The sequence below is a fragment of the Saimiri boliviensis genome, chromosome 19, assembly GCF_048565385.1.
Source record: "Saimiri boliviensis isolate mSaiBol1 chromosome 19, mSaiBol1.pri, whole genome shotgun sequence".
Taxonomy (NCBI): domain Eukaryota; kingdom Metazoa; phylum Chordata; class Mammalia; order Primates; family Cebidae; genus Saimiri; species Saimiri boliviensis.
The window spans coordinates 13795319-13810159 of record NC_133467.1 but is presented as its reverse complement, the minus strand read 5'-3'; the positions used below and the strand labels follow the sequence as shown (position 1 = coordinate 13810159).

Genomic DNA, 14841 nt, shown 5'->3' with positions numbered 1-14841 from the left:
TATGCTGCTATATTCTGTTATACTCTATTTCCTGTGGTTCTAGCTACTTAGGCTAAGGTGAAAGGATTGATTGAGCCTGGGGGGTTGAGGCTATAGTGAGCCATGAATGTGCCATTGCACTTCAGCCAGGGTGACACAGCTAGGCTCTGTCTCAAAAAAAAAAAAAAAAAAAGAAAGACTATTCAACTAGGTGTGCTGGTTACTCTTTACTGTGTATAGTTTATGTTTCTTTTTTTCTTCCAGTTAATATCCTTTATACAGTATAATTTATCCTTCATGAATACCTTTTTAATGGATCTAAACAATATAATAATTGAAGATAGCAAAATCTGAGAATCCTTCTCAGACTTACTCCCCTTTCAAAGGAGGTAACCACAACAGATTATTATGCATCCTTACAATCTTTCTATGAATGTACATATGAATATTAATTCATACATATTTTCCATTAATGGGATCATGCTGTGTATATTCTGTTGTTTATTTTTTCCTCTACAGTCTTTGCTGATTTTTTATACACACTAGGATGTCTGTATATTATTTTTTAAATGCATAATGTTACATAATATTATCATAATTTACTTAACCACTCTCCTTTTGGACATCAGTTTGTTTCCTTTTCGCTGTTAAAAATAATGATGAGGCTGGCCATGGTGGCTCATGCCTATAATCCCACAGAGGCTGAGGCAGGTGGATCACCTGAGGTCAGGCGTTCATGACCAGCCTGACCAACATGGTGAAACCCCACCTCTACTAAAAATACAAAAATTAGCTGGGCATGGTGGCAGTTGCTTGTAATCCCAGCTATTTGGGAGGCTGAGACAGGAGAATCACTTGAACTCGGGAGGCGGAGGATGCAGTGAGCTGAGATCACACCATTGTACTCTAGCCTGGGTCACAGAGCTAGGATGTCTCAAAAAAAAAAAAAAAAAAAAAAGAAAAGAAAAGAAATAGTGAATGAACATCCTTGGCAATTCATTCATTTGTGTAGAGATTCCTTTAGAATACATTTCCTACATGTGGGATTAAACACTGTAAATTTTGATAGCTTCTGCCAAATTGTCTTCCTAAAATTTACACTTCCATCAACAAGGAATTAGTGTGTTCGTGTATCCTTACCATTGCCAAATAATACCAGTATTTTTAAATTCTTTCTAACCTGATGGTTGAAAAACTATATTTCCTTTTTTAAAAGTTGCATTTGTATGACATCTGGCATCCTTTCATTTATTCATAGGACGTTTATATTTCTTTTTTTCTATGAATTGCTATAATTCACTTACTTTTCTTATGGAATTAAGTATCTTTCTAATATTAACTTGTAAGACTTTTTAAAAATATATTTTGCATGCTAATCATTTGTTTTAAATGTTGTAGACATATCTTTCTGCTGTTTCTCTTTATATATATGTATGTATATATATGTGTATATATATATATGTATATATGTATACATAATTGCACTTTAGGTTCTGAGGTATGTGTGCAGAACATGCAGGATTGTTGCATAGGTACGTACATGACAATTTGGTTTGCTGCCTCCATGCCCGTCATTTATATCTGGCATTTCTCCCCATGTTATCCCTCCTCAACTCCCTGCCCCCAACTGTCCCTCCCTTAGTCCCCCCCAACAGACCCCAGTATGTGATGCTCCCCTCCCTGTGTCCATGTGTTCTCATTGTTCAGCACTCACTTGTGAGTGAGAACATGCCGTGTTTGGTTTTCTGTTCTTGTGTCAGTTTGCTGAGAATGATGGTTTCCAGTTTCATCCTTGCCACTATGAAGGACACGAACTCATCGTTTTTTGTGGCTGCATAGTATTTCATGCTGTATATGTACCACATTTTCCTTGTCCAGTCTATCATCGATGGACATTTGCGTTGGTTCTAGGTCTTTGCTATTGTAAACAGTGCCACAGTGAACATATGTGTGCATGTGTCTTTAAAATAGAACGATTTATAATCCTTTGGATATATACCCAGAAATATATCCAAAGGATTATATTTTTTTCCCAGTAATGGGATTGCTGGGTCAAATGGAATTTCTATTTCTAGGTTCTTGAGGAATCGCCACACTGTCTTCCACAATGGTTGAACTAATTTACACTCCCAGCAGTGTAAAAGTGTTCCTGTGTCTCCACATCCTCTCAAGCATCTTTTGTCCCTAGATTTTTTAATGATTGCCATTCTAACTGGCATGAGATGGTATCTCAATGTGGTTTTGATTTGCATTTCTCTAATAACCAGTGATGATGAACATTTTTTCATATGCTTGTTGGCCTCATAAATGTCTTCTTTTGTTCTTTTGTAAAGTGTCTGTTCATATCCTTCACCCACTTTTGAAGGGTTTTTTTTTTTTTCCTTGTAAATCTGTTTAGTTCTTTGTAAATTCTGGATATTAGCCCTTTGTCAGACGGGTAGATTGCAAAATTTTTTTCCCATTCTGTTGGTTGCCAGTTCACTCTAATGATTGTTTCTTTTGCTGTGCAGAAGCACTGGAGTTTAATTAGATCCCATTTGTCTATTTTGGCTTTTGTTGCCATTGCTTTTCGTGTTTTAGTCATGAAGTCCTTACCTATGCCTATGTCCTGAATGGTTTTGCCTAGGTTTTCTTCTAGAGTTTTTATGGTGTTAGGTCTTATGGTTAGATCTTTAATCCATCTGGAGTTAATTTTCATATAAGGTGTCAGAAAGGGGTCCAGTTTCTGCTTTCTGCACATGGCTAGCCTGTTTTCCCAACACTGTATGTTAAACACGGAATCCTTTCCCCATTGCTTGTTTTTGTCAGGTTTGTCAAAGATCAGATGGTTGTAGATGTATGGAATTGCCTCCGAGAACTCTGTTCTGTTCCATTGGTCTATATCTCTGTTTTGGTACCAGTACCATGCTGTTTTGATTACTGTAGCATTGTAGTATAGTTTGGGATCAGGTAGGGTGATGCCTCCAGCTTTGTTCTTTTTGCTTAGAATTGACTTGGCTATGCGGGCTCTCTTTTTGTTCCATATGAAGTTTAAGGTGCTTTTTTCCAGTTTTGTGAAGAGGATCATAGGTAGCTTGATGGGGATAGCACTGAATCTATAAATTACTTTAGGCAGTATGGCCATTTTCACAATAATTCTTCCTAACCACGAGCATGGAATGTTTTTACATCTGTTTGTGCCCTCTCTTATTTCCTTGAATGGTTTGTAGTTCTCCTTGAAGAGATCCTTTACATCCTTTGTGAGTTGTATTCCTAGGTATTTTATTCTCTTTTTAACAATTGTGAATAGGAGTTCATTCTTGATTTGGCTCTCTTTTAGTGTGTTATTGGTGTATAGGAATGCTTGTGATTTCTGCATATTGATTTTGTATCCTGAGACTTTGCCAAAGTTGCTTATCAGTTTCAGGAGATTTTGTGCTGAAACGGTGGGGTCTTCTAAATATACAACCATGTGGTCTGCAAATAGAGACAATTTGACTTCCTCCTTTCCTAATTGAATACACTTTCTTTTTCTTGCCTGATTGCTCTGGCTAGAACTTCCAATACTATATTGAATAGGAGTGGTGAGAGAGGGCATCTTTATCTAGTGCCAGATTTCAAAGGGAGTGCTTCCAGTTTTGCCCATGTGTTATGATATTGGCTGTGGATTTGTCATAAATAGCTTTTATTATTTTGAGATACATTCCATTGATCCCTGGTTTCTTGAGAATTTTTAGCATAAAGGGCTGTTGAATTCTGTTGAAAGCCTTGTCTGCATCTATTATCTCAATATGGTTTTTGTCTTGGGTTCTGTTTATGTGGTGAATTACATTTATAGACTTGCGTATGTTGAACCAGCCTTGCATCCCCAGGATGAAGCCTACTTGATTGTGATAGATAAGCTTTTTGATGTGCTGTTGCAATCGGTTTGCAAGTATTTTATTGAATATTTTTGCATCAATGTTCATCATGGATATTGGCCTGAAGTTTTGTTTTCTTGTTGAGTCTCTGCCGGGTTTTGGTATCAGGATGATGTTGGTCTTATAAAATGATTTAGGAAGGAGTCCCTCTTTTTGGATTGTTTGGAATAGTTTCAGAAGGAGTGGTACCAGCTTCTCTTTGTATGTGTGGTAGAATTCACCTGTGAACCCATCTGGACCTGGGCTTTTTTTGGTTGGTAGGCTATTAATTGCTGCCTCAACTTGAGCCCTTGTTATTGGTCTCTTCAGAGTTTGGACTTTTTCCTGGTTTAGGCTTGGGAGGGTGCAAGTGTCCAGGAATGTATCCATTTCTTCCAGGTTTACTGGTTTGTGTGCATAGAGTTGTTCATAGTAATCTCTGATGGTAGTTTGTATTTCTGTGGATTGGTGGTGATATCCCCTTTATCATTTTTTATTTTGTCTGTTTGATTCTTCTTTCTTTTCTTTCTTATTATTCTGGCTAGCGGTCTGTCTATTTTGTTGATCATTTCAAAAAACCAGCTCCTGGATTTATTGATGTTTTGAAGGGTTTTTTATGTCTCAGTCTCCTTCAGTTCTGCTCTGATCTTAGTTATTTCTTGTCTTCTGCTAGCCTTTGAGTTTTTTGGATCTTGTTCCTCTAGCTCTTTCAGTTTTGATGATAGGGTGTCGATTTTAGATCTTTCCTTGCTTCTTGTGTGGGCATTTATTGCTTTAAATTTTCCTCTAGACACTGCTTTAAGTGTGTCCCAGAAATTCTGGTACATTGTGTCTTCATTCTCGTTGGATTCAAAGAACATCTTTATTTCTGCCTTCATTTCATTGTTTATCCAGTCAACATTCAAGAGCCAGTTGTTCAGTTTCCATGAAGCTGTGTGGTTCTGAGTTAGTTTCTTAATCCTGAGTTCTGATTGGATTGCACTGTGGTCTGAAAGACTGTTTGTTATGATTTCCATTCTTTTGCATTTGCATTTGGAGTGATTTACTTCCAATTATGTGGTCAGTTTTAGAGTAGGTGTGATGTGGTGCTGAGAAGAATATATATTCTGTGGATTTGGGGTGGACAGTTCTGTAAATGTCTATTAGGTTTGCTTGGTCCAGATCTGAGTTCAAGTCCTGGATATCCTTGTTAAATTTTCTGTCTCATTGATCTGTCTGATATTGACAGTGGAGTGTTAAAAGTCTCCTACTATTATTGTGTGGGAGTCTAAGTTTCTTTGTAGGTCATTAAGAACTTGCTTTATGTATCTGGGTACTCTTGTATTGGGTGCATATATATTTAGGATTGTTAGCCCTTTTTGTTAAATCAATCCTTTTGCTATTATGTAATGCTCTTCTTTGTCTCTTGATGTTTGTTAGTTTGAAGTCTGTTTTATCTGGGACTAGGATTGCAACTCCTGCTTTTTTGCTCTCCATTTGCTTGGTAAATCTTCTTCCATCCCTTTATTTTGAGCCTTTGTGTATCCTTGCACGTGAGATGGATTTCCTGGATACAGCACACTGATGGGTTTTGACTTTTTATCCAATTTGCCAGTCTGTGTCTTTTGATTGGGACATTTAGCCCATTTACATTTAAGGTTAATATTGTTATGTGTGAATTTGATCCTGCCATTTTGATGCTACCTGGTTGTTTTGCCCATTAGTTGACGCAGTTTCTTCATTGTGTCGATGCTCTTTACCATTTGGTACATTTTTGGAGTGGCTGGTACTGGTTGTTCCTTTCTATGTGTAGTGCTTCTTTCAGGAGCTCTTGTAAGGCAGGCCTGGTGGTGATGAAATCTCTGAGCAATTACTTGTTTGTAAAGGATTTTATTTCTCCTTTGCTTATGAAGCCTAGTTGGCTGGATTTGAAATTCTAGGTTGAAGGTTCTTTTCTTTAAGGATGTTGAATATTGGCCCCCACTCTCTTTTGGCTTGTAGGGTTTCTGCTGAGAGATCCGCTGTGAGTCTGATGGGCTTCCCTTTGTGGGTAGCCGACCTTTCTCTCTGGTTGCCCTTAGCATTTTTTCCTTCATTTCAACCCTGGTGAATCTAACAATTATGTGCCTTGGGATCGCTCTTCTTGAGGAATATCTCTGTGGTGTTCTTTGTATTTCCTGGACTTAAATGTCGGCCTGCCTTGCTAGGTTGGGGAAGTTCTCCTGGATAATATCCTGAAGAGTGTTTTCCAGCTTGGGTTCATTGTCTCCATAACATTCAGGTATATCTATCAAATGTAGATTTGGTCTTTTCACCTAATCCCATTATTTCTTGGAAGCTTTGTTCATTTCTTTTCACTCTTTTTACTCTAATCTTGCCTTCTTGTTTATTTCATTGAGTTGGTCTTCGATCTCTGAGATCCTTTCTTCTGCTTGGTCGATTTGGCTATTGAAACTTGTGTATGCTTTTTAGAGTTCTCGTGTTGTGTTTTTCAGCTCCATCAGGTCGTTCGTATTCTTCTCTAAGCTGTTTATCCTCGTTAGCATTTGTCAAACCTTTTTTCAATGTTCTTAGTTTCTTTGCATTGGGTTAGAACATGTTCTTTTAGCTCAGAGAAGTTTATTACCCACCTTCTGAAGCCTGTTTTTGTCAATTCATCAGACTCACTCACCATCCAGCCTTGCTCCCTTGCTGTTGATGAGCTGTGATCCCTTGGAGGAGGAGAGGCATTTTGGTTTTGGGTGTTTTCATCCTTTTTCTTTGGTTTCTTCCCATCTTTGTGGATTTATGTACCTGTGGTCTTTGTAGTTGGTGACTTTCTGTTGAGGTCTCTGAGTGGCCGTCCTTTTTGTTGATGATGAAGTTATTTCTCCCTTTTTTTAGTTTTCCTTCTAACAGTCATGCCCCTCTGGTGTAGGACTGCTGGAGGTCCTCTCCAGACCCTGCTTTCCTGGGGATCACCTGTGGCGGCCCCTGCATTCTCGCTGGGAACCACACTCCAGAGCTGTTCCTATTTGACCCATCTTGGATCGTCTTGCTGCGTCTCTTTTAACTTTGATTGTGGTGTCACATTGTGTAATGGAAGTTTTTTATTTTGTGAAAGTGTCCATCATTTCTTTTATGACTTTTGTGTTTTGTGTAATATTAAGAATGCCTTCCCCATGTGGAATTATTTAAATGTTTTATTTTTGTATAGTATTTTATATCAGTTTTTTAACTCCATTTTGAGATTTTTCTAAATTGATGGCTGGTTGACCTAGCCCTATTCGCATGTAGTTTATTCTTTTCTCACTGAGATTTGAAGCCTCCTTTATCATAATCTAAACATAATCACACACACACACACACACACACACACACACACACACACACAGATTTACTTCTGGACCCTCTATTCTGTTCTTTTTGCTGTTTTTTTCTCATTTATTTACTAAAAGTATACTTTATTTACAGTAGTTTACCAAGTCTTTTGAAATCTGAGAAGGCAACAACACTGTGTTTCATTTTACTTCTTTTGAGTATTTGCTGTTTTTATTTATATTTTTTCTCTTTCTCTTTGTTAGCTATTTTGTTTTGTTTTGTTGTGTTGTGTTAGTGTTACTGTATAACCTTACTCTACCTTCTTCTGATTAGTGGCTATTTTATGTGTGAATTAGAAAACTAAACAAACTGGCAGTATTTTAGATAAAACAATCTGTCTCTCGCTCTTTTTTTTGGGATGGAGTCGTGCTCTATCACCCAGGCTGCAGTGCTGTGGTGGGATCTCAGCTTACTGCAACCTCCAACTCCTCCCAGATTCAGGCAATTCTCCTGCCTCAGCCAACAGAGTAGCTGGGACTATACACGTGAGCCACCACGCCCAACTAATTTTTGTATTTTTAATACAGACAGGGTTTCACCATATTGGTCAGGCTGGTTGCAAACTCCTGACCTCAGGTGAGCCATCTGCCTCGGCCTCCCAAAGCTCTGGGATTACAGGTGTGAGCCACCACACTCGACCAGATAAAACAATCTTTAAAGCAAGGAAATAAATTCTTAGGAAACTGATTCATGGGTAGAATATTCATGCTTTAACACATGGAGTTTATGTGGATTTTAGTTTCTCAGAGGCCTGTATTTTTTGTTTCTGAATTATTGGTGGTATTATAAATAGTGGATGTTGAATATATAATCTATGTGAACATTATTATATATTAAAAATTATTTTAAGAACAGAAGCTGTGTTTAAATCATTTTGCTAAATAATATTATTTCTGTCGCTTTATGTTAATAAAAGTTGTGTGTTAAGAGAAAAACACAGTAGATATGACCAAGCCCATGTTTTGCTTTTGGGTTTTCTTTCCTAATAATAGAGAATAAAATAAAGATAATTAGATAATTAAGTAGAATAAGCCATTACTCTTATTTTAAATCAGCTAGAGGTAGGTGCAATTATACGAGCTGCATCTGTTACCATGGAGCTTCCTTAACTCAAACTCAGCTTTAAAATTTGGAAAAAAAAAAAAAAGGTGACCTGCTTCACACTTTGAAAAAATAAAAATATGATTTTCAGTGATCTTCGGTAGCTATAGCCCTTATTGTACTTAGATTGCAGACTTTAAAGTGGCCATCCTGTTTTACTACAGAATCAATAGGACATCCTGCATTATCTTCTCAGGTCTAAAGCATATGAAATAGAGAAGTAGGTATGTATAAATTAAAATTTTGTGTAGTGTTATTCAAATAAAATGAATAGATTCAGCATGCTTTTTAGAACTTTAAGCTTTTGTTTTTCTTTAAAATATCTCGGGTGCTACAAATTATACCATGCAATACTATAAATTTGTTATATATCTGTATATGTATAGCACATATTGCTTTTGGACCATTTTCCTTATTTCTAGACAGCTGGATTATTTTAAGAGTTTCTGGGACTGCACTGAGTTTTGGGAGACCTGGGGCTCAGAAAGGAACCTATACTTTTTCTATACATTTCAATCTTAGAGTACCCCAGAGATCCAGGAATAGGATAGTTCTATATTATTAATATTAGCATCTAGAAAGTCTAATTAGATCTCACTTGGGCAAAAAACATACCATTTTAGGCTTGGGGTTCCTGAAGTTATATATATCTCTGCATATGGGATTCAATAGGTTGATATGCTGTGTGACAGAACTCAACAAAGTAGATCCAGCCTGCAGAAACATATATTGATTGGCCAACACTGTGTTTTAAAAATATCTGGATTTATGGCTTCTCCTGAAAAATAGAAAGCTTTAACATACTGGGCCCACATCACCACATGGTGGCAACTAGACAGACATATGCTTTCCAGCTTGTCAGGATCCCAACCACTCCTTCTCCTGAAGGTGTCATTTGTCATTTCTCACCACATTTGCACAAACGTCTACTTGCTCAACACATTTATGTTACCTTCCTAGCACCTAAAGATTTGGAACTTCTATTTTACACTCTTCAGTGCACACTTCTTTCTCTGTATGTGGTACAGCTAAAGTAAAAATAAAGGGACTGCAATTTAACATAGAACAAAATCAACTCGTTTTCCTGGAAACATATTACATTCATGTCTTCATACCTTTGCTTTGCATTTTTTTCTTCCCTCAGATATTTATTGTCTTGCTGAATGAATTCAACTCAGCTCAGTGGAATTCATTGAATCATACTTGATAAGTTCTATCTACAGTTTTTTTCCTCTTCTGAAGTCTTAGAACACTTATTTTCTCCATCATTATAAATGTATTATAGGAGAGCTTTAGGAGAGCCTCCCCTTAAGGCTTGTGTGTGGTCTTATGAAGAGCGTTTTTTTTTTTTTTTTTTTTTTTTTTTTTTTTGAGATAGGGTCTTGCTCTGTTGTCCAGGTTGTAGTGGAATGGAATGGCATGATCTTGGCTCACTGCAGCCTCTACCTCCCAGGTTCAAGTGGTTCTCCTGCCTCAGCCTCCCAAGTAGCTGGGATTACGGGCGTCCACCACCATGCCCAGCTAATTTTTGTGTTTTTAGCAGAGGTGGGACTTTGCCACATTGGCCAGACTGGTCTCGAACTCCTGACTTCAAGTGATTTGCCCACCTCGGCCTCCTGAAGTACTGGGATTATAGGCATGAGCCACTGTACCCAGCCTGAAGAAGTCTCTGATTAGTCTTTTCTTAATATGGTTCACAATTCATTTTTTCAGAGACATACATATAAAGTTGTCATTTTAAAAACTCAAAAAGTTCCTTAGTTTTTGTTTCCTAAGTTTTCTCAATTGGCCTTTGGACATTAAATTTAAATATTGTTTTCCTGTCTTTCAGTTACAGATGAGGACACAGTAAAAAGGTATTTTGCCAAGTTTGAAGAGAAATTTTTCCAAACCTGTGAAAAAGAACTTGCCAAAATCAATACATTTTATTCAGGTGAGTAAGAGACTTTTTTTTTTTTTTTTTTTTTTGCTGCCAAGGGTGGAGAAATTGTACTATATCATTATTTAAACTTCTGGTCAACATTTTTAATTGAGTCTTGTTTTCCTTACTATACAGCACTTAAGATATATTCTCTTGATAAGAACACATCTGGTTTCTCATTGTTTAAGCTTTCTGTGGTCATTGCCTAGAATCTCTCTTGCAGTCGAAAGGATATCGGGATTTCATTGAATAGAGGCAGTACCTTGGTAGAGCTTCACTGTGGCCCAGTGCAAAGGTTAAGGAGTCAGAAACTTGAGTTTATCATTTTAGCCAGAGATGAATTACACAGTTCCAGCTTATCAGTGATGACAGTTTTATACCTTTTCAATACCTAGAATACTCATACCTATTTCTCTAAAGCACTGAATTCCAGATTATGCCACTCAAATGTGAGAAGAAAATATTGGAACTTCTATATATTTATGTCTGACTCTTTTGAATTTTGTTTTTTATACATGTATGTTGTAATTTACATAATATGCATTAGTAAAACAATGTCTTTATAGGGAAAAATTTTGGAAACTATCTAGAGCACTACCTTAGACATCAAGAGTCCTGTGAGACCTAGTTAATAATCAGATAGTTTGATGAGTACAGAATCAGCCCAAAGTGAGTTAGATTCAGAAGGATGTTTGATCTAGACTCCGGAAATCTTACACATAGTCCCTGTTACACTGCCAAGCTTACAACCTAATAACTGGAATACCTGTCCTGTTGAATGTATTATATCTATTCCCTGAGCAGTAATTGATAAACAAAAAAAAAGTTTTAGTTTGTAATTTTATTCAGTATCAAAAATATAAAATTACTCATTTTTTCCTTTTCTTATTTAATCTGCAAATTACATGCCTGCTATTGAGAATATACTCATCTCTTGGGAAAGACTTTGGAAATACCATAATCTTATAACTAGCATAATCATAAAGCAGATATTAGTGTGGATTAGTTTAAAGCCGAATAGTTTCATGACTTTACTAGTTTGTTCTTCGGATGATTTTTTTCCTGGCTTTTCCATGACTTCTGGAAGCATCTTACTCATGTCCTTTTTCAGCAGCCCCTTCAGCTAGAGGCTGATCATTCCTTTTATAGAGTATTGTGAGACAGGAGATGGAAAAAGGTAAAAAGAGTCAGTGACAAAAAGCTGTCAGAAGATGAGAGACGGAGTCCAACATTCCCTTAGCTACCATTGTTCCTCCAAATCAGTGTATCTGTGTATTTCTGTAAAATACCATTGTTCCTCCAAATCAGTATTTCTGTGTATTTCTATAAAAGTGGATCTTCTTCTTAGCATCAGTATTGTATAGAATATTCCATTTCTGCCACTCCTATTTGTTGGCATCTACTGACCTCTTGGTTGCTCACTGTGAACTTAGACTCCTGGCTTTCAGCCTAAATAAATCTCTATCTTAATTTTTCATATCATGCCGGATGGTTTTATTGTCCTCGTGGGCAGTCATTTTCAGTTACACTGTACTTTAGCCACATACACACATAGCCATACCCATCACCCAGAATTCCTCTCCTCTAAAATACTGAAACCTATTATGAGTCTGTGACCATGTGTCCCAGCCTTTTAGCTTACTTCCCTACTCCTTTAACGTCTGTTTTTCCATCTCACAGAACTCTAGTTTCTTGACTCTTCCATTTTATTTCAGTTTATCATACACCTCTTAGAATTATTTCCTACTTTTTTCCTTTTCGTCATATTTTTTTCTTTTTGTGGAGAATGGGGTCTTGCTATGCTGCCCAGGAAGGTATTGAATTCCTGGGCTCAACCTATCTTCTTTCCTCTGTTTCCTAAGTGCTGGTATTATAGGTGTGGCCACCACACCCAGCCATAATTATTTTCTTCTCTGTCAATTATTTTAACCATTTTGATCCCTGTGTTTTTAATCCCTTTACCCTCACTACCTTATGTTGCATCTACCTAGTAAAACTCAACCAGTTCACCCTTTACGTTCTTTATGCCTACCCCACAGGGTGTGTAGGACAACAGCAGAAGAAATTGGAACAGAATAAATTCATTGTTGCACCCTTAACTATCGGTATCCGTTTTCATGCTCCAAAGTGCTTTTGTAAACCTTATATCATTCTCCAGAATTTTCTAACCGCACCGTCTTCCCCATTGTGCTCATTATACTCCCTGCTTTACAAACAAAAATAAAGGCCATCATCTGTTGATTTAATACCATGCAGATATATGGTATTATATCTGTACTTCTCCCCCAAATGCCTAATAGACATTTTCATTATTATTTGTTTTCCTCCAATCTTTGTAGAAGAGATATCCCTCTTTATTCCATGGCAGATCTTTACAATTACTGACTAAATTTTAGCTCTTCAAGACCTTGCTCCAGTAATTATTTCCTCTACGAATTACTAAATACATGTATTTAACTTCCCTTTTTACTGATTCAGTGTCCTTAGCAAGTCATTCCCTTCAAACAAAAAATAAATGAGCAAGCAAATATCTTAACTTTATATCCTCCTCATCGTCTTTCATTTGTAGCTGGGCTTTTTCCTTGGGCAGAGGGAACAGTTTATGCACAAGCAAGAGCCGTGAAAGAACATGGCATATATGCCTGTCTGTTTCACCAGGTTACGGGCACCTAGAAGGCAGAGACAAAATATAAATATTATTTAAAACCATGCAAGCAGGTAGATTTCCTGCAAGGGAAAAAGGGATTGCAATGTTCCCAAGGAGAAAGATTATTTCTATAATTAGGAGATAGAAAGATAAAGAGGAATCAACAATGTAGATAGAGAAGACCAGGTAGAAGGAGGAGGAGGAGACTAAAAAAGGAGGGCATTTGCAATGAAAGAAATATTTAGATTGAGAAAGCGTATTGGAAGTTATTGAGAAAGAGTAAGGCTGTAAATTATGAATATACAAAATAATGTTTATTAGCTTTTTTCTTTTACTATGATATTTTTTGAAAAAGAGGGGTTTCTAAGCTCAACTCTAAATAGGTGATTTATATCAGAGAATAGAAAATGCTTGTTTATGAATAAAAATATCTATTCTTGATAGTACTTTTTTTTTTTTTTTTGAGACAGGGTCTCACTTTATTGTTCAGGATGGAGTGCATTGGCACAATCTCAGTTCACTGCAACCTCTGCCTCCCAGGTTCAAGTGATCCTCTTGCGTCAGCCTCCAGCGTAGCTGGGATTGAAAGTGCGCACCACCACACCTGGCTAATTTTTTATTTTTATTTTGAGTGGAGATGGGGTTTCACCATATTGGCCAGCCTGGTCTCAAACTTCCTGACCTCAGGTGATTTACCCACCTCAGCCTCCCAAAGTGCTGGTATTACAGGCATGAGCCACTGCATCTGGCAGTAGATGATTTTTATATTTTGAGTTATAGTAAAAAGAAAAAAAACTCTACATTATGACCCAGCACACACCTGCAGATACTTTAATATAGATTTATATACATCTATATGTGAGTGACTATATAATATCTTTAAATAATTTAAAATGTTTGTATGAACAATACTTATCTTTAGTACTTGTAGTATATTATGTTTTGTATGTTTTTCCAGTTGTTTGATTTTTTAAATGCTGATTATGATCCATTAAATTGGTTTTATGGCCCCATGTTGGGTTGCAACCCTCAGTTCAAAACATGATTTCTGTAAGTTAGGTCACTTCTCAAAAATAATTTTAGGCTAGCTACTACTTAAAATGTTGGTGCTATGATTTGATGCCTTCCTGTTTTGTGTGTGTATTGGCAAGGCCAGTGAAGCATGTCTTGATGTCCTCACAGGTACAAATTGATAGTCTCTAGACTGACTCTTGCCAGATCAGGAAGTGATGGGTAATATTAAGACATGATTGACAGAAACGGAATTTGGTACTGGTCCTCAACAGTATGTTTTTCCCCTTATTTAGCCACCTTGTCCTCAGAAGATTGTAGACTGCAGTTCTCAGACACTAGGGCACAAGAAAAACTCTAAACAATATGGGGTGAGTTTAGCTTAATAACCTACCTCCACCCGCTTATATCTCACACATTAAATAGCTAAAAATGGTCCTTTTTTTTTTTTTTTTTTTTTTTTTTTTGAGATGGAGTTTCGCTTTTGTTACCCAGGCTGGAGTGCAATGGCGTGATCTCGGCTCACCGCAACCTCCACCTCCTGGGTTCAGGCAATTCTCCTGCCTCAGCCTCCTGAGTAGCTGAAAATGGTCCATTTTTAAGTGAAATATTTTTGACTAGAATCTTTAAATGTCCCAAAACAAATTGCCATATTTTATATTGTCTGTTTCTAATCACATCAAAAAGGCCAATCAAAATATAGCATGAATGCTGCTAAAATCTGGAATTTTTTTCTTGCCAGTGCTACTTGCTTATAAAACCAGCAAATTGATTCCCAACCCTCTAGGGTTCCACATGTTAGGATCAGAAGCTATTTTTAATATTCAGAAAACCTGATGTAAGTTATTTTGTTTGTCTTTATTGTTTATTATGTATCTGATTAAAAATTGACATTTATTTATATTTATAGATAAAATCTTTCAGTATTCGAAGATAATAGGAAGAGAAGGGAATTGTGAAAAGGA

The 14841-nt window shown here is 36.8% G+C and overlaps 1 protein-coding gene across 2 annotated transcripts in view; it reads left to right on the top strand.

The window, feature by feature from the left end:
* The window catches only part of XPR1 (xenotropic and polytropic retrovirus receptor 1), a 229403-nt gene that overhangs the window by 124580 nt on the left and 89982 nt on the right, over positions 1-14841 (top strand). The window contains exon 3 of one of the 2 annotated variants that reach the window (XM_039460260.2): positions 10129-10230. The exons of the other annotated variant lie outside the window; for it this stretch is intronic. Coding sequence (XP_039316194.1) covers positions 10129-10230 — 102 coding nt within the window. The remainder of the gene's footprint in view (positions 1-10128; positions 10231-14841) is intronic. 2 annotated transcript variants of the gene reach the window in all.